The sequence below is a fragment of the Trichoplusia ni genome, chromosome 3 (assembly GCF_003590095.1).
Source record: "Trichoplusia ni isolate ovarian cell line Hi5 chromosome 3, tn1, whole genome shotgun sequence".
Classification (NCBI taxonomy): domain Eukaryota; kingdom Metazoa; phylum Arthropoda; class Insecta; order Lepidoptera; family Noctuidae; genus Trichoplusia; species Trichoplusia ni.
Genome location: NC_039480.1, coordinates 3,857,460 through 3,877,846, shown reverse-complemented (window position 1 = coordinate 3,877,846; position 20,387 = coordinate 3,857,460). Strand labels below are relative to the sequence as shown.

Below are 20,387 nucleotides of genomic sequence, written 5' to 3'. Positions count from 1 at the left end.
CTAATTACCCACGTTTTTAAATGTCACTTCATTGGAATTTTATCAAAATCGGTTCAGCCCTTCTTATGGTTGTAAATTGCATTTCCCTCGGGTTTGAAGCTACCCTGAAAATATCAGCCTGCTAGCTTATCGGAAAGTGCCTCAAAATGAACTCCCAAAAATCCAATCGGAACGACAAACAAACAAGAAAGTGAGTGTATAAAAACGTGGTAAAAATACCGGTTCAATCACGAGTGTAAATCGGGATCGCCCGAGTAGTTTCGACTAATTTGACTTGCTCGCTCGCCATCGCGGCAGCTTATGATTAAGGACTCTGATTGGGCCCGAAACTAGTCGGGCGATCCCGATACAATATATATGCGCGTTTGTAAACCGTTATCTCTTAATTATAAAACATTATTATTTTTGTATTTTATACGTTTTTCAATTAAGTTTTTACGTATATAAGAAACATTTGACGATTTGAAGCAAACTTAAGATGTGGCGTTATACCATGTGGTACAAGAAGAAAATCTTCTAAATCGTATTGAATGAGTTTAACCTACCCACATTTTATATTTAACTACAGTTTTGACTGCGGGAGTCATCCGAGCATTGATTCCACGTATTCTGGCTGAAAAATAGAAAAAATAATATATTAATAATAATAAAAAAACATTTACGAAAACATTGCAAGTGCTTCATGAAGATTGGCTAAGAATGTAATATTCCACAACTTTCGCACAACGCCATCTAGTATCAAACTAAGTAAAACTTGTTTTATGAGCATAATTGTTTGTTTTTAGTTTTGAAGAGGTTTATTAATAAATATTAGACTCATATTTGCTTGGTGAGAATAATCTTCAAAAAACTGCACCAATTTTAATACAATTTTCAGGTCACAGAATGAACAGAATAGGGATGATGACTGGGTATAAAAAGAAAACATCTCATTAGTCCCTCAGTTAGATAATTGAAAAGTATGAGACACGTATTTTTTCCTTTTTCAGAAAAACTAGAATTGACAAAGATTAACTGCTTTAAAGTTTAGGAGAGGGGGCTTGTGACGTAACGATAGAGGAAAATTTATACTCAATCGTGACGTCACGCGTAAGTTTCATTCACTGTAATTTGGTCAATTTATGTTTGCGGGACAAATTAAAAAATACGTATCCATTATTATACAAAAAACTAGAAGACGGACACTGCAAAAAAAAATTGTCATCATCCCTATTAGTCTTTTTATTTTTTCAGAAAAAATAATTAAAGTATACTTGGATATTGAAATTAAATTAGCAGAAAAACAATTCTTCATCCCAAATTTTTAGTATAGCATAAATTAATGTTAGATCCCCAGTAGATAGTTAAAAAACAAATGCAATACTTACAGATACAAACCAATAGGAGTCCTTTTTAAATATAAGTCGTGATATAAAACCCATTTCTGAGGCCGGAGCGATGGCATGTAAGTGCAGATGTCTGACGCTGCGGAACGGTGGCCAGTGGTACCCAAGTCTTGAGTCTTCCAAGGGTAAATTGCTTTTGGAAAGGAGATCACGTGCTACGTTCAACATTTTCGCGACTGGAAAATAGATGGATATTTCTTTAGGTTTAATAGTGCAGGATTCACAATTGTATTTGTATGTTCATGGTGTAGGCAAGATTTAACCATAATATTTATTTAAATGATTGATTAAATGGTCAACATTTTTAAGGTTTATAACATTCCACAAATTTTCACACAACGCCATCTAGTCTCAAACTAAGCAAAGCTTGTATTATGAGTACTAGACAACTGATCAACATACTTATATTTTTAAAAATACATACATTACAGATAGATTGCACCCAGATTCAGAACAAATGATCGCTCATCACACAAACATTTACCCAAGTTATGAATCAAACCAACAACTTTTTGTATGGCTTTCAGGGCCACTAACCACTAGACCAACAGGCCAGCCATTGTTTATAATTTATTAATAATATATTAGTTTAGAATAAGTACTAAAGTTATATGACCTTTGCTCAAAATTAGTTATAACTTATAACTGCAAACTGGGATAAACAAAGTAAATTTATAAATTTTTGTGCCAATATTGGGCCTCAAAGATACAAAACATATATTAATATGAATAAAAATAAGTATAGTATACCATATACAGCAAATAAATTATCAATAAATAAGACGCAATTCAATACGGGAGTTTTAAATCATGTTTATGGTCACCCCACCCAAAGTCTGACTATGGGATTAAGAAAGACACTTTTAATAACTAAATAATAATGAGTTTTAGACAAAAAAGACTTACTTAATTCCTTATCATCCGGCGTCAAGCATTTTACATCTTCAATATGCCTCTTTGGTATAACTAAGACGTGCAATTTACTCGCTGGTTTGATATCAGGGAATACGCAAATATCGTCATCTTCGAATAATATTTCTGTGCGTTCCACTTTATTAACAATATTACAGAATACACACGGCGATACACCGGGTGTAGGCTCCGACATTTTTAAATAAATATTAAATAGCGGCTTTTCTTTTTTAATGCAATGTTTTCCTTGAAAACTCTAAACGGTGTGTTTCTTTTAAGTCATGTCAGTTTGACGTTTGGGCGCTATCACTATCAGCAGTTGCGATGTATATGATAAAGTAGATTAACTAAACGTTTTGTTGAAGAAATCAGAAACATAAAATTTTATTAAATATTGCAGCAATGAGATCTGGTATATGTAACGCAATTTAAAATATTAATACTCAAAATTATTTAGTTTTGTAACGGATGAATGAATGTATACTATTTTTTTCTAGCAATCTGCTGTGATATGTTTAGTTAAAGTCGGTTTATCATTGTTAAAATTATAACAAATCATGTATTTTTGAAACAACTTGTAAGAATTTGTCTTTCCAATGATGAATTATTGATTTATACCACGAACCGCAAGGGCTATCAAAAGAGGGAGTCGTTGCAGGGTGGTTTAGGCAAATCACGTTTAGTCAGTAATAGTAGGTATACTACCCTTTTTTTTTTCTTTTTTTTTCCGGTGTGAAACGCTAATGTCTTCAACCCACGTCGAGGGCATGGCGTGGGGATATGTCGGACTTCCACCGACTAAAAACACCCCGGGCCCCTTCTACTGCTTTAGCCAGAGTTAGTACTACCCAGTACCTACTTCTTCCCCCGAAAGAGGCGGGATTTTCCTGTCTTACAAAATAACCCCTCTTCTATTTTAAGTTAGGCTTGATAAATAATAAATTAAAATTCTGGAATATACCGAGAATTCTATTCTAGATTATTTTAGCGGGTATTGAAAATGACGTAAAGTCGATACAGCTGTTTTAAACCTTATTGTCTCAACTCGGGTTATTGGCATACTGTTTTAGTTATAAATGACGACGTAGTAATTAATTCAATATGCGTTAATGACACCATTATTAAGTTATACAGTTGCATTTCTACAGAAAAATATCATTGAACTTATCATTAGCATGTACCTACTGTTTGCATCTTGTTTCCAAAGGTTTATTGTTCTTACGTCTTTATACACTCACTTTCTTGTTTGTTAAAGATAAAGATAAATTTATTATTATTGTTCATCATTCCGGTTCTTTTTTTTAAATTCAATTTTGAAGCACTCCCCGAAAAGCTAGCAGGTTTAAAATTTCAGGGTAGCATCAAAGCCGATGACAACGCAATTAACAACTACAAAAACGGCTGAATCGATTTTGATTAAATTTGAATGGAGTGACATTTAAAAACGTGGATGTTTAGATTTTTAAATCTTTTAATTTTAAATTAAAATTTGTATTCTTCATTGCAGACTAAGTGTATACAACTGCATCGTCTCAAAGGTTATCTACTTCTAAAAAGGCATCTAAATTTTCAAAATCTCTTTTATTATTCTGGCTTTTCGAGTTTTCACACCGCAATTACTTTTTCTGAAGCATCATAATACAACGAGATGACAATACGGATGCAACAAACGATAGAAAAAATAATAAACCCCCTTTTCAACACAAGATGGCGTTAGCAGTCACGAAATGCAATTGATACGTTTATGAACTCTTTATTTTGTTTATAATTAATATTCAATAGTGTAAGCAGCTAAGTAGGTGCATATTTACCGTTTTTAATATTTTTATTGATTTAAAACCGACGTCACATTTTAATCACCGTGAAAAATGTGTTTTTGTTCGCACCACAATGGTTTTCGCGCGCATTTGTGTCATGTAGCACAAATATTAGTAAATAAGATTCGTTATATATTTATATTATGACAGAAGTGATAGCAAAGACAAAGGTTATTATAGATTTGAATTTGAATGATCGCATCAATATAGTTTAGGATCACGTGCGTATTAAAAAGTTATTCTAATTTGCTAATTTAACCTACTTTGTAACGTAAATGATGACGGTGTGAAATTGCCGTTTTATTCATGGATTTGTTTGTATGCAGGAGGTATAGGTTTAATCCCAACAAAGGCAAAGTAACAAAATGTTTTTTTCACAGTTGCATGTATATTTTTAATTAATCTTAGACTCCACCGACGAAACGGTAAAGAAAAACATCGTGAGGAAACCTGGATTCGAAATATTGGAATCTGCAGCTAAACTGCAGTGAGCTAGCGTGGTGATCAATGCTCAACCTTCCCTATACGGGAAGAGGCCTGTGCCCAGCAGTGGGACGTATATAGGCTGGTGATATATTATAGCATTTGTTTAAAACGGTGACAGAGAACATCGTGAGGAAGACACACGTGAGAATTGTTCAAGAGTGTCTTGCGTCACGTCAGAGGTCTACGGGCGGTTTAAACTCTGACACCAGGTTGTACATCAACCATACGATAAGACAAGGAATTACGTTTACTATCAACAACTGCACTTTAAATAAAAAAAAAATATTTTTTTTAAATTGTTATCTAGGTAGCTAGGTACCTACTCACTGTACTTAAATCTATATCTATACTCTATACTTCTACTAAAAATCTTTTTGTGTTGAATAGACCATTCATCGAGGAAGGCTGTAGGCTATATACCATCACGCTGCGACTAAGAGGAGCGAAGATACAATAGAAAATGTGGAAAAACAAGGAACATCATTCATCTTCGAGGGCTTCCGTTCAATAATTCCTATCTTATATCTTCTAACCAGGAGGAGCTCGTGGCTAAGCTATAACTGCGTAAGTGATTCGATCACAGGTTAAGCTATGCTTGACGCGGTTGGTCCGTAGATGGGTGACCATCTTTGTCATAACGAGTTCCTCCGTGTTTCGGAAGGCACGTTAAATTGTGGGTCCCGGCTGTTATTCCTACATCTTTGACAGTCGTTACAGGTAGTCAGAAGCTTGAAAAAGTCTGACAGCCAGTCTAACCAAGGGGTATCGTGTTGCCCAGGTAACTGGGTTGAGGAGGTCAGATAGGCAGTCGCTCCTTGTAAAACACTGGTACTTAGCTGAAACCGGTTGGACTGGTAGCCGACCCCAACATAGTTGGGAAAAGGCTAGGCCAATGAAATGATATCTTCTAACCACGCGGACGAAGTTGCGGGCAACAGCTAGTCTATAATATACACCAATTAGGTATGTTAACTTAAGCAAAAATAGTAAATAATAATTATTGAATAAAATAACAAAAGAATCTTATAACTGTGTCGTTTTATTGCTGTTGTACAAATAAATTATGTTTTCGTTCCAATAATAATTTATTATATTTGGTCACACATTGACACACATGGATTTATTAATTTAAATATTTCATTGATTTATAGTTTTTACGCAAAAACAATGTGATTGCACAGGTGTTGGTAATTGTTTAAATTGGGTTTATAGCAAACTTTATTTTTCCAGCAGATTCGCCCGTCGGTATCTAATAGCTGTCGAAACATAACACCTTTCTGACGCAGTCGGGTAAAAACTATATGTGTTAATGGGTGTCATAGTAGTTTAGGAGTGAAAGAGAGACAAACAACCAAACATTCATAGAACTTTCGTTAACTTTTGGGATTGGAGGCTTAACAACGCCTTAAATAAAGTAAAACTGGAAAAAAGTTCTGGACGACTAGAATTTTTGCACAACGCCATCTAGTCTCAAAATAAGCAAAGCTTGTATTATGAGTACTAGACAACTAATAAACATACTTTATATTAATTTCTAAATACATACATAATGTTGATAAATTACACCCAGAAAAAGAAATAAATACAGTGCTCGTTACACAAATATTTGTCCCAAATTGTATTTCTTCTTAAAGTCATATTATTGCTGTTGTGAAAGCTAGACAGGTAGGTGGAGTGGTTAGTAGCCCTGACTGTTATACGGGCGACATTCCGTGGGTTCGATTCCCACAAACAACAAATGGGACAAATGTTTGTGTAACGAACACTGGCCGAGTTACAACTGCACAAGTTAATCAATCACAGGTTAAGCCACACTTAATAAGTTCGGCCCTTGGATGGGTGACCGTCCAGTAGGAGTACCTCCGTGTTGCGGAAATAAGTTAAATTGTGGGTCCCGGCTGTTATTTATACATTTTTGACAGTCGTTTACAGGTAGTCAGAAGCTGGAAAGTCTGACAACCAGTCTAACCAAGGGGTATCGTGTTGCCCAGGTAACTGGGTTGAGGAGGTCAGACAGGCAGTCGCTCCTTGTAAAACACTGGTACTTAGCTGAATCCGGTTAGACTGAAATCAGGTTTCTGTGAAATTTGTCACTTACTTGATTTGCTTTTTAAACCTTAATGGTCTTTAAATTGTTTAATTGTGACTTATTAAAAGACAAAGTTAAATGCTCGTTCTCTGTATGAGAGGCCTGCAGTGAGACAGTTACAGGCGGGTGTTATTAAGAGCTTCGGTAATGGCGCCCCACCGTGGGGCAGCTCACAAGCGTGGTGATCAATGCTCGTTCTCTGTATGAGAGGCCTGCAGTGGGACAGTGACAGGCTGGTGTTATTTATATAGTGCCATCGAAATTTAGTTTACGAAATAAATCTTTTAGAAATATTAGCTAGAGGTAAGTGTCAAAACAGTAAATTATAATGTTTGTTCAGCTTGTGTCCTGCCAAACATAGATTTTCATCGAATCTTATATATAAAGGTACGGAACAGTTGTTTTTCAAATCATTTCAAAATGAAGGCCGTGGGGTTAGCTTTGTTGATGGTGAGCACTTTTTTATTTTCACAAATATTCAAGTCACATGCACAAGACACCCAGACTCAGGACAAACATTCGTGGATCACACAAATGCTTGTAGGCGGAGATTGTACCTGCGGACGGGTTGAACCACTCGGCTATCCGTGCAATCATAAAAGATTAGCAACAGAAGCAATGGAATAATCTACTAATAATGCCAAACAAAGGAGTTCCCACTGCTGGGCACAGGCCTCTTCCCGTATAGGGAAGGTTTAATATCTTTTTTAATATCATGGGACAACTCACACACGGTTATCTGATCCCAAGCTAAGCAGAGCTTGTGTTATGGTAACCAGACAACTGATAAACTTACTTATATATTTCTAAATACATACATATTATGGATAAATTACACCCAGACACCAGAACAAATGATCATGCTCATCACACAACATTTTTCCTGGGCGGGAATCGAACCCACGACCTCCGGTATAGCAGTCAGGGTCACTAACCACTAGACCAACAGTTGATCACTACGCTAGCTCACTGCAGTAAGAATCCAGGTTTCCTCACGATATTTATCTACACCGTTTGTCAGTGATGTCTTAAAATAATTAAACTATATCAAAAAATATAAAAATCTAAAGGTTTTTATTTAAATAATACGCCGTTTTTTAGGCACTTTTAAAACGTTTGTATGGAGAAGAACCGGCAAAAAACTCCATAAGTAACTGGTTTGAAAAGTAACATAATGATTTATTTTGGATATACATATAGTATTTATACCTATGTGTATATATATATGCATATATATATTTATATATTTATATATTAAAATATATTTTTAGTTATGTGTAGTATATATTAGTGTTAATTGATTTATTAGTTTAATTGAGCCACACACCATGACTGCCAATATTGACGACTTCTCTACCCTTGTACATCATTTGTATTTACATATGTTATGTTACTTTTAAGACCTCTTGTGTGTGTACATAAATTATTAAATAAATAATTTCCTTTTAATAAATCTCTGTTTCCAGGTAGTCAGTGCCATCAACAGTTGGCCTAGTAAGTGTATTTTTTTACCATTTTCTTTAAACGACAAATGCTAAAAGATAAATTGCAAGTTACACTCCCGACTCTGAGGGCTAAGTTCTTAAGTTCTAATAGGCTTAAAAAAAAAAATCGGTTGGTTTATAAACCGCGACTCCAGATGTGACTAAACCCTTGTATCAAATTTAATTATCACAACTAATTAATTATAATCTGCCAATTTTCTTTCAACAGCTGATGAAGATCTCGATGAACCAGTAGAAGTCCTAAGGCCTAGAACGGGACTGGCGTCAGGGTTCAGGCCAGCAGACGGCCTGCATAGTACAGGTCAAAGCGAACAGTACAAAGATGTGGAATATTCCCATGGTGGCAATGAATACTGTGAGTAATTTCTTAAAAAGTTCATATTCATATATCTATTTACAAGCTGTTGCCCGCGACTTCGTCCCCGTGGGTAGTAGATATAAGTTTAGATTTATACCCGCCCTGTTTTTCACATTTTCCATTGTATCTTCGCTCCTATTAGTCGCAGCGTGATGGTTTATAGCCTAAAGCCTTCTTCGATGAATGGTCTATTCAACACAAAAATATTTTTTGTTTGGACCAGTAGTTCCTGAGATTAGCGCGTTCAAACAAACAAACAAACTCTTCAGCTTTATATATTAGTATAGATTTGCATTCCATAATGTGACAAAAGATGTTAAATTAAAGGCTTAAAGCTAGGTACAATGTTATGGACCCTGTTAGGGCACAGCAAAAGAAGGCATTACAAATTTGTATTACATAGATATCTGAGGGCACGGCAGTGCCCCTGCCAAGTCTCGAGCAAAACGGGCACGGCCGTACCATCTTTTCTCGAAGCGATTCGCGGCTGTTTCGCCCCCCCTGTATCTTCGACGTGGACAAAGCTAGGAGTTTAGCTTTTCGGGGAATAATAGTAGGCATTAGAACAAGCTTAAGTTCGAAATTACATGCCAATTGAATTAATGGTTTAGGAGTTACGGTCGATCAAAGTTACACCATTTTGTCACTCACTGACTCACTGACAGATCATCAAAAATCTAAGGTACTTCTAGCAGACTTAGAAACTTCAAATTTTGCACCAAGATAGGTCCTTAGCCACATATAAAGGAAAAATTATAAAAACATTAAAAAATAATATGCCATAGAAAACAATTTTATATTTGCGGTTTGGCAAGAACATTATGTATGGATTTTGACTGCATTGTTAACTTTGTTCGTTGTTTAAGTACCTATTCAATTGGATGAATACATACATAGAATAGAAAAGAATAATATAAATGTAATACACAGACTATCATTAATACAAATTAATACATAAAATTCATAATTCATTAAATTAATAAAGCTAAAACTCCATTGTATTGCGATAAATATTGTATGCGCGCTCGATAGATGGCGTTGTACGTGTCTGAATCGCGCTATGGTTTCGTTACAAAGCGCAGTCTAAGTAGTACTTCAGAATAATTCGATAATTTTCATTTGATAGCGCCACCTGTCTATGAAAAACCATTTCGAAACTAAAAAATATTGTAGTGATAATTGATATTCGGAGAACTTTACGTGTTATTTAGTTTAGTTTAGCTATAGTTTGTAAGTTAGTAGATATATATATGCATATATATATAAGTTTAAGCTTGTTTACATTAGAAGTAACGAAGTCTCAGAGAAGAAACAAAAGAGATAGAGATAGAGAATGGGTTCTAAGCAAAGCAGTAGCTGAAGTCCTAGAAATTATGACACCTAAAAAAAAAGAAAGAAATACACTTACAAAAAATAAATGAGATCCCACCAAAAACATTAAATGTAAAAAAATGCCAAGTCTCTCGATGCAGTCTTTCCATCGTAAAAAGTTTTGAGATCTCATAGAAGCCAAGTCCTATTCAAAATATTTTGTAGTTATAAATCAACATTTAGTAATTGTATCAATAGTTTTCTTTATATTATAATTATAGTGACTTGGCAATGAGCACAAATTAAAAGCTGCTTGATGCCTGGAATTATGTGCAAATGTTACTGACGAGACCAGTGATCAGATTATTTGTTATGTGTGAATCATGATGGTCACTACCGACTACATGCTCCAATACAATAATTAAGAATACCTTACGGGCCATCGCTTTATGAAAGTAAATGAATCGAGAGTACACTAAGACTGACTGCCGTTGCCGAAATTCGGTTGGGACGACACGGATAAACCAAAAGAAAATTAATTTTGTGATATTAATGTTTACGCATGCGGTGTGTGTAACTTTCAACTCCTACAAATATGCCGTTTTATTTGTTTCTTCTTGTGCTCATTGCCAAGTCACTATAATTATAATATAAAGAAAACTATTGATACAATTACTAAATGTTGATTTATAACTACAAAATATTTTGAATAGGACTTGGCTTCTATGAGATCTCAAAACTTTTTACGATGGAAAGACTGCATCGAGAGACTTGGCATTTTTTTACATTTAATGTTTTTGGTGGGATTTCAATAATATATAAAATATTATTTCTACACTATAACTTAGTAGGATTCTTCTTCTTTTTGTTATTTATTTATTTAATTAGAATATTTAAACATGTAATACACTACACTATATTTTTATCTTCTAAGTAGTAATTGACGCTATAGTCACATTTGTGTAAAAGAAGTTTAAAACCTGGATTAACATAAACTGCTTCGATCCTAAAGTTGGCTTGCCTAAAGAGCTAGGCTTTGGGATTTAGGCAAGTTTCTTTTTCGATAATTTTTGATTAGATGTTGGGCGGCCCTTCGCCACTATGGTGACAATCTTTTTCTTTTCTTACATTCTTTTTTTATGATACGACTCCTGCGCTAAGGAATTTAATCCTTGTGTTGCGGGGTTCTTCACAAACATACAAATAACGGGCACAAGGACACCCAGACTCAGAACAAGCATTCGTGGATCACACAAATGCTTGTCCTACGAGATCGAACTAACACGTCGCGCTCAGTGGTTTTGGCGTGGTGACCTCAACCACTCGGCTATCCGTGCTGTCATGACAATGATTGTAATAAATAGCTTATCTTTCATTATTTCAGTTGATAACTCAGAGTTATATGCACAAGAGGAGCAAACTCATCGCAGGCAAAACCCTGGAAAGTTCCAAAATGCTAGATTTTTGATCGAGCCTAGGAGTAGTGCACCACAAGCTAGATACAGATCTAGAGACGACCAGCACGAGGGGTTTAGACCCAATTTTCATCCAGGTACTAGTTTTTTCCCACGCTCTTGTTTATTATTAAATGATGCAACGGTTTATTCACGCGTGTGTATGTATTAAAATATGTATGCAATTTATACAAATAAAAATTACATTAGTTTAAACAATGTCCCACCTAACCAGTGTATATATTTGTCTGTAGGTAATAATTACTAACAGAAATAACTTTGATAATGCTTATGTAACAATGCGGTAAAATCTAAATCATATTAAAACTTAGCTTAGAGTTTGTTAATATAGTATTTTTTTTAATGATTATGCAAATCTGCGTTTGCGTATTTATCGGGATCGCCCGACTAGTTTCACATCCAACCGGAGTCCTTAATCATGAGCTGACGCGGCCGTATTTGTCAAGTACGGATCATGCAAAGTCACGAGTTGAACTCGCATTTTATTTACAACTTGTTTCAGATCAAACCCAAGTACCTTTGGCATTAAGAAGGAATGTCCAATCAGAACTGTCTGGAAGACGAAGTGACAGGAGAGGCTACTCAGACAATCATGCTGATCATTTCGAGGTTCACGATGGGGATCTTCTACAGTCTCCATCTGGCTTCCAAGCTCCTAAGAGGAGAAGAGAAGATTTCAGTCAGATACATCAAGAAAACCGTAAGTAATTTAATTCATCTGAATCTTCAGGTCACCAATTCGTTGGACAGACCAAATCAAAACTGCCCTCAATGGCCCTCTACATGAATGCACAAGGCGAACTGCAGTGCGGGAGGAATGGCGGCGGATTGTAAAGCTTGCCACCACCCCTGACGTGACGACCACGACCACTCTGGCAAGAGTGTAACGACAAGGCAGAAGAAGAATCTTCATGAGCCAGCGAGGTTGTCCGAAAGGGTAACAGTGGCCCCGGTACACGAAAGGCAAGGGAAGGAACATGGGTGGGTTTTAGTCAGTAGAAGTCTGACACTCCCTTAAACTCAACCCAAAGCAGAAGGTGTTATTAATGATTTACCATCTGGAAAAAGGGAGGTACCAGGTAGTTTAATCAGAACAGCTATCTTTTCGGGAGTGCACGGCTAGTGTCAGACTCTCACTGACTAAACGTGAACCCCCGTGCTACATCTCCCGCAATCGATCCTCGCATGACAATTTTTTCATTCATCGACCTCAGGGACAGGCTTGGTCAAAAGTGGCCGAATAAAATTGAGTCACCACGCCAAAACCACTGTGCGCGTCGGCGACAAGCATTTGTGTGATCCACGAATGCTTGGTCTGAGTCTAGGTGTCTTTGTGCATGTGATTTGAATGTTTGTGAAACCTCCCGCGATACAAGGATTAGAGTTCGTTGACCAGGCGTTCAAATTTGCCCATTACATTGGTTTGCTTTCATTTTCAGAGCTTCTGCAACATGGATCAGGCCTTAGAGATAGTTCTTCTATTAAAGGTCTGGACTACCATCAGCCAGCTCGCAGCCCAGCGTATAGCTCACACAGCGACACTGAGGAGGTTGATCATCACACTTTTATTCACAGTGAGTAGTTTATTCATGTAGTATTCTGGGTTGAGGAGGTCAGATACGCATTCGCTTCTTGTAAAATAATATAATATTTCACAACTTTCACGCAACGCCATCTAGTCTCAAACTAAGCAGAGCTTGTATTATGAGTACTAGACAGCTGATAAACATACTTATATATTTCTAAATACATACATAGTACAGATAAATTACACCTAGACACAGGAATAATGATCGTGCTCATCACATAAACATTTTTCCTGGGTGGGCATCGAACCCACGACCTCCGGTATAGAATTCGGTTAGACTGAAAGCCGACCCCAACATAGTTGGGAAGAGGCTAGGATGGTGATGATTCCCACAACAACACCTAGCCTTGAATGATGAAAAGCAATGAGTGCGAAAGAAATAAAAATAAATCTTATTCTAAATTTACAATCCTAAATTTTATTAATAAATCTAATTACTTCTAAATACATAGTTATTATAGATGTTTTACTCCTAGATATGGAACAAATGATCGTAAAATAACATTTACAGGATGTGTAACCCACAACCTCTAGTATAATAGTCAAGCAACTAACCACTAGACCAACAGGCCAATCGAAATCGAAATCTTATTAACATATATGTATTCTTGTTCCAGATGATGGAATAAACAACGATTATCAAGTCCCACAGTACCTACCAAGCAAAAGACCAAAACCCATCTACTACAAGCCAAACCCAACACCACCAGCATATCAAAGACCGAAGACTTTTGAAAATCCACTCTTAAGAGGTGGAAAACAGAACTTCGGAAACGAATACATTGACAACGAACCAGAAGTTTACGTTAGAGAAACTAAAAGATTTGCTGTAAGCCGAAACACCGGTCCAAGTCAACCAAGACGTCGTAATAATGAAGGGTCTACTAAAGAAGGACAGGCTATAACTGATCATGTAAGAGAATTTGAGAGAAATGCTCAGGAATATATCAATAAAGCCTTAAAAGAAGCAAGCGAAGCCGAGGAATACGCTAAAGAAATAGCTAATAAAGTTAAAGCTTACGCTTCTATTAACAAAGATGATCAGAAATCATATCCTAATATAGCGCCAGTCTTTGCACCTGCCAACGGAGAAAACAATTTAGAATTCGCCGATAATTCACATCAAAATATTCCAGACCATGAATCTGATAAAGTAGATGTTGTCGATGATGGACCTGTGTACCAAGCACCTGTTTATTATGTACCAACTGGTAAATTCGATAACAATCCACGGTACAGAGATGTTTATCCTAATGTTGTTGCTAAGCCATACAGACCAGTTTTAGACTATCCCGTACATGTCAGAAAGGGGTACAACCCTCGGCAAGTCAGCGGTAATGTCAACGTTGTAGCAAACGCTAACCCATCAAACGTAGATGGTGCTAACAATAGTAATGACAATGAGCAAGAAATTAACGTAGCTGACAATCCTCAAAGCATCCCAAGCGTGAACGAAGGTAGCAATGTTCATGTAGTAGAAAATGCGGTTGATAATAATATCCAGGATAACGTAAAAGTTGTTGATAATGGGGAAAAAGTTACATTCGTAGATAATACAAGTCATGGGCCAAATAATGGAGTTAATATTGTTGAGTCACCCGCCAACAATCTAATTAGACCAGGTGTATGGAACCAAGGACCTAATTCTCATTTATTGAGAAACGATCATCAGACAAATGAACAAGCCTATAATATACCCACATACTACGTACCTAACGGCAAATTTTCGAATAACCCACGCTTTAAGGATATTTATCCCAACATTAAGCCCAACTATGGGCCTTTAGATTACCCAGTTCATGTCAGAAAAGGTTACATTCCACGTCGTGTTACAAGTAATGTTATTTTTGTGGATAGTGCACCTACACAAAATGTTGGCAAGCCGGTTAATATAGCTGACAATTCTCAAAACGATCCAATTGTGAATGAAGACAATGCTAACAAAGTGAAGGTAGTCGAAAATGCAGTAAACAATAATGAACAAGGTACAGTAAATATTGTAAATCCAAGTGACGATCAAAATCAAAACGATGGAGAAAAAGTGACAGTTGTTAATAGCAATCCAGTTATTGGATCAAATAATGGAGTGAATGTCGTCGACTCACCTATCACCAATCCAAACAGACCAGGACTTTGGAATCAAGGCCCTAACTCCCATTTATTACGAAACCAACCGAACAATGGTAAACAAATAAATCAAGCACCGTCCAATTTCCCTTATGAAAAATTCGGTAACAATCCCAGATATAAAGATCTTTATCCCAACGTTAATAATCCCAACCATGGACCTTTTAACAAGGTTGATGTAGTAGAAAACGCAGCTAATCACAACCAAGATAAAGTACAAATTGCAGAACCAGCAAATGTCAGCAATACAGATGAAGAAAAAGTTGAATTTGTTAACAACGAGGAATCAAATATAGGTAACGCAGGAGATAATATTGTCGGCCCTGTTGCCAAGCCGGATGTACCAAACCATTGGAACCAAAGTCCAGACAATTCGCATTTACTAAGAGATAAGAAACCGATTGCAGAAACAAAACCAGCCACTGACTTAGTACAAAATAATAATCCGACCTATCAAAGACCTAATAATGTGATTAATGATAAATTCAAAAACAACCCAAGATATCAAGGTTTAAATAATAATGAAGCTAAACCTGCCGTTTTACCTGAAGTGCCAGTAAATGTAAGAGAAGAACCCCAAATTGACAATACTGATACCGGAGCACCCGGATACATGGCGTCACCATCCAACTTATACGACGATTCAGAGAACCCTGACACAGTTCAAAACGCTTACAAATCTAGGCCGAGATACAATGGTTTTAGGCCGTATAAACCCTACGGTAAAAGAGGTTTTAATACGAAACCCATTATTGAAAACAGCTTTTATAGAAACCCCCAGAATTTCCTGCCGATTCAAGTTGTGAATGGTCCAACTACGATTGTAGGAGGGCCTGTAACTGGTTTCCAAGTTCCTGATATATCTCCAGTATTTGCCGACGTCATAGCTCTACCAGACGGTACTTACATTGATAAACCTCTTAATGAGAAAAATGTAAATACTCCTATCGTTAACAAAGCTCCAGGAGAAGTTAAAACTGAGGAAGAAAAAACCCCTCAAGAAATTGTTCCTACAGTTGGAAATGATTTAGAAAAAGTACAACCTTCCAATGATCTTGATGATCCAAAGGTAATAAGTGTGGGAAACAAACAAGACCAGACTCCCGCTGCAGCTGAAACACCTAATAAGCTCACACCAGAGAAGGATGAACCTGTAAACGAAGTTCCTAATGCTGGACCGACCACTATTCTTGGGAATAAACCAGCAACCGATGCTCAGGTCCCAAATATATCTCCAGCTTTAGCTGATGTTACTACTCCTACTCCAGATAAACTTGGTAAAGAAAATAATGATAATACAGAACCTGAAAAAGCCACAGAAAGTGAAATTGTAAAAACTATAGAAGAAAAACTTCCTCAAGCTGCTACTGCTGTAAATAGTTCAGAGGATGAAGAAGCCAAATCTTCTGTAGATGATGTTTCAAGTGAAGTACCGAAAACCATTCCTGAGAATAGTCCCGTTAACGATGCTCAGGTTCCAGATATTTCGCCAGCTTTTGCTGATGTTATTGCTTTACCTAATGGCACATATGTTGATAGACCTATCAGTAAAAATGACACCAATACACCATCAGATAACGAACCTTCTGATACTGGATCCCAAATATCTGAGACTGCATTTATAAATGTTATTGTACAGCCTGATGGCACACTGGTACCGACTAATGGTGGCGAAGTTCTAACAAGAGACGACAATAAAATACCAATCGACGTAGGTAGTCTTTTTGAAATTATTGCGCAGAAATTCGCTAAAGGAAAGGAAGAACCTAAAACAGTTGAAAATGGTACAAAGGACACTATACCTTCTACACAAGACGAAAAAGATAGCTTGGATTCTACAAATGTTGGTGAAGTTAGTGAAGATAATAATAAAGTCCCATCTGACTCCGCTCCCGTTGAAACTGACAAAATAGATGAGAAAACTGAAAAAACAAATGTCGAGTCAAGTTTAACTAAAGAATCTCCCGTTGGAAATAACCTTGAAAATGTTGATGCAAATGAAGCAAGTACTGAAAGTACCAGAAAGAGAAAACATAAGAAAGACAAATCACGCAAACATAAGAAGACAAAAAAGGCAGTAGACGAAGACGGCGCAGCCAAGAATGATGATCTCGTGAAGGATTTAAATGATGCTGACAAAGATGGAACCAAAAAGGTTGACAAAATCGAAAGTATTGAAACATCTAAGACTGACACTTTAGATGGTGTTAATGAAAAGATTTCAAAGAAACACAAACACAAGAAAGGAAAGAGGAAACATAGAAAAGGTGGGAAACATTCCAAAAATAATAATTTGACTGATGGCGAAGAAAAAACACAAACTGTCGATGATGCTACAATAACTGAAGAACAACAGACAATCTCTAAGGAATCTGATCTTTCAGAGACTGTCCATGTTAAAAAACACAAATCCAAGCGATCGAAAAACTCTGAAGTCCGTAAAAATAAGAAGAAACACTCTAAAAGGAATAAGGGTAAGAAAACAGAAACCGATGATGTTGTGAATGACGATTCTGAAGTAAAATCTGATAAAACTGACGTTTTAATTGAAAAAGATGAAACAAAAGATACTGAAACATTATCAAAGGAAAAGGCACTCTCAGATGAAGTTGTCGAACAAGCTGTGACATCTGGAGATTCTAAAGACAGTAAAGGAAAGAGGCACCACGGCAAAAGCGGTAAAGATGAAAAATCAACTACAGAAAGAAGACACAAGAAAGACAAGAAATCGAAAAAGCATAAGAGCAAACATAATATTGACGTAACTGAACAAGTAGATGAACAGTCTACACAAGAAGAAAGTAGCGCAGTAAAAAAAGATCAAGAGTCATCTATCAGTGAGAAGAATGAAGATACAAACACAAATGACATTGAGGCCATCAATAGTGATGTCAAAAATGTAACAGACGACGTATCTACCGATACTAAAGATAAAATAGAAAAAGTTGAAGATACCGATGACAAAACATCGATAACGAATAGTGATGTGACTGGTGATGAACAAACTGTTGAGAATACGGTTGATACTGCCGCTGGGAAGAAAAAGCCAAGTAAGTTAGCTTTTGTCATAACTATTGCGAGAAAAGCAAATAAAAATAAATCGAAACTAACAAATAACGTTGCAGGTGATAGCAATGGTGAAGAAACTGAGGGGGATGATGAAAACAGTGGCAAATCTGATAAATCTACAACTAAAGATACCAAATCTGGTAAAGGAGATGAAGAAAGGAACCTATCCGAAGCAAAAATAATAAGAAAACTTACTCGACACTATAAATTATATTATCCCAAACGTAAGGCCGTTTCAAAAACAACTGACTCTGTCGCTGAACAAGAAAAAGAAGCTGATACGAAAGTTGATGAAATTAAAGAGAAATTAGATGATAGTGATTCATCTAACTCAGGTACTGACAGTGAAAATGAAACAGAAGATGATGATCAAACAAAATCAGATGCAGATAAAACTAAATTGAAAAAACATCACGTAAGGTCTCATAAACATAAAGGAAAGGTTTCTAAATCTAATAATTCAGAAATTAGCTCTGAAACAGAATTGAAAATTACCAAGAAATCTAAGTCAAAACAATCTAAAGAAAAAACTGAAAGCAGTAAACTAGAAACCGACGAAGATCTCGAGCAGAATGATGAAGTTACAGAAGATGAAGAAACTAATGAAATAAACGAATCAAAGGAAACAATTAAATCTAAAGTTTCGAAAGCACATAATACTAAAACTAAATCAACCAAGAAAGTTAAGAGGAATGTTGAAAAAACAGCTGAAGAAATTGTGGATGAAAATGTCACTGAAACTACTAAAACATCTGATGAAAATTTATCTGAAACTGTAAACCATTCTGATGAAGAATCTGAAGATGACAATAATTCGGAATATTTAGTTTAAAAATGACATCACCTTATAGTTACTTATAAATGATTGGTAAAGATGTCATTTAAAAAATGGTTTTTAATTTTAGACTATAAGGATTTCTATTTTTGAAATATTTATTCAGGAAAGGATGGTATTCACAATTGTGCAATGAGTGTTACACAGATACATTTATATAAAATCCACGACATTGTCTACAGGTTAATTACTAATAATAATAAAATCGAGAAAATATGGCTGAGGCCATACAAAAAGAATGTTTCAGAAATAAATAAATTAAATTAATTAACAATTTTAACATAAAGCTGTATTAAGATTTCGAAAGCGATATACATATGAATAAACGTTGAGTTATCAAATAAGTTCTTTCAATTTTCATTTCTTTTGTTCTGAATGCGAATTTAATTTTCATGAGTTGTCTCTGAAACTATAATAAAATCATGTAAAAATCGATGTTGTTTATTTTATGATGGTAAATTACAAATACCTACCGCTGCAATCCTCTTCTCATATTATTGTCCTTAGTTTTAGTTAATTAGTTTAATTAGTTAGTTATTAAAGTGAACCATACAACAAAGTGATTGTTGTATGGTTCACTTCGAATTACAATATTTGGTATTTACATAGGTCTCCTCGAAATGTTTTCCTTTTATCAAGCATTTTATTTATTTAATATGTTTTGTACAGCAAGATTGCACGGATAGCCGAGTGGTTGAGGTCATCAACCCAAACTTACTATAAGCGACGCGTCTCGGGTTCGATCCCTGCGTAGGACAAGTATTTGTGTAATCCACGAATGCTTGTTCTGAGTCTAGGTGTCTTTGTGCATGTGATTTGTATGTTTGTGAAACCCCCGCGACACAAGGATTAAAGTCCTTAGAGCGGGGGTTGTTTTTTTTTAAATATAATAATGATTATAATATATATATGTACCTAACGAGTGTACTTATCTTAAACTACTTAATTGAATGTTATGTTATAAATTAATACAGTAGTACAATTGCAAAACCACAGCTGTAACAAATTTACTACACCCAATAGACGTATATTTAAATATTTTATTTTTAGAAAAAGTAACACATAATTGCTGTTTACACGGATAACTTGCTATTAATTATCTGTGTAAAAAAGGCGCGGAACCTTGACTTTTAGAAGTGTCAAATTATATTAGGCAGGGCGTACACCAAGAGTTCAACTTTTAATTAAATTATTTTTAAGTATGAATGTGGCTCACTAAAGTTTCAGCAAAAACAAATAGAGATATATGATGCGTGTTTCTTGGGTAATTTTCTTTGAATCCGATGTTGGATAAAAATTAAGAATAGTTTATAAAACTTGTTAGAAGTAAACTTTCTCCGAAGCGATTCTTTAAAAAGGACGAAATTTGGAGTCTCTTTTAAGGCAGCCGCTTCACTATTTAATCAATTCTATTATTAATATTAGTTCGA

The 20,387-nt window shown here is 35.7% G+C and overlaps 2 protein-coding genes across 2 annotated transcripts; one reads left to right on the top strand and one right to left on the bottom strand.

The window, feature by feature from the left end:
* Positions 1–136: 136 nt before the first annotated feature.
* LOC113508939 (histidine triad nucleotide-binding protein 3-like) lies at positions 137–2,586 on the bottom strand. Its single transcript, XM_026892137.1, has 3 exons — positions 2,292–2,586; positions 1,368–1,561; positions 137–613 (listed from the first exon to the last, which is right to left on the bottom strand). Exons 1-3 carry the CDS (start codon positions 2,491–2,493, stop codon positions 584–586), a joined length of 426 nt encoding a protein of 141 aa, XP_026747938.1. The 5' UTR covers positions 2,494–2,586; the 3' UTR covers positions 137–583.
* Positions 2,587–11,177: 8,591 nt separating this feature from the next.
* Positions 11,178–19,392, top strand: LOC113508669 (probable serine/threonine-protein kinase DDB_G0282963). Its single transcript, XM_026891751.1, has 5 exons — positions 11,178–11,415; positions 11,841–12,038; positions 12,778–12,912; positions 13,544–18,103; positions 18,179–19,392. The coding sequence occupies exons 1-5, from the start codon at positions 11,205–11,207 to the stop codon at positions 18,952–18,954; spliced, it is 5,880 nt and encodes a 1,959-aa protein (XP_026747552.1). The 5' UTR covers positions 11,178–11,204; the 3' UTR covers positions 18,955–19,392.
* Positions 19,393–20,387: the final 995 nt, after the last annotated feature.

Bases quoted from the DNA above. Each gene is read 5' to 3' on its own strand.
- LOC113508669 (XM_026891751.1), top strand. From the start codon at position 11,205: ATGACAATGATTGTAATAAATAGCTTATCTTTCATTATTTCAGTTGAT. The intron at 11,416-11,840 runs GTACTAGTTTTT...AACTTGTTTCAG, and splicing joins TAGACCCAATTTTCATCCAG to ATCAAACCCAAGTACCTTTG. The intron at 12,913-13,543 runs GTGAGTAGTTTA...TTCTTGTTCCAG, and splicing joins TCATCACACTTTTATTCACA to ATGATGGAATAAACAACGAT.
- LOC113508939 (XM_026892137.1), bottom strand. From the start codon at position 2,493: ATGTCGGAGCCTACACCCGGTGTATCGCCGTGTGTATTCTGTAATATT. The intron at 1,562-2,291 runs GTAAGTCTTTTT...TCTATTTTCCAG, and splicing joins GCCGGATGATAAGGAATTAA to TCGCGAAAATGTTGAACGTA. The intron at 614-1,367 runs GTAAGTATTGCA...TCTATTTTTCAG, and splicing joins ACTCCTATTGGTTTGTATCT to CCAGAATACGTGGAATCAAT.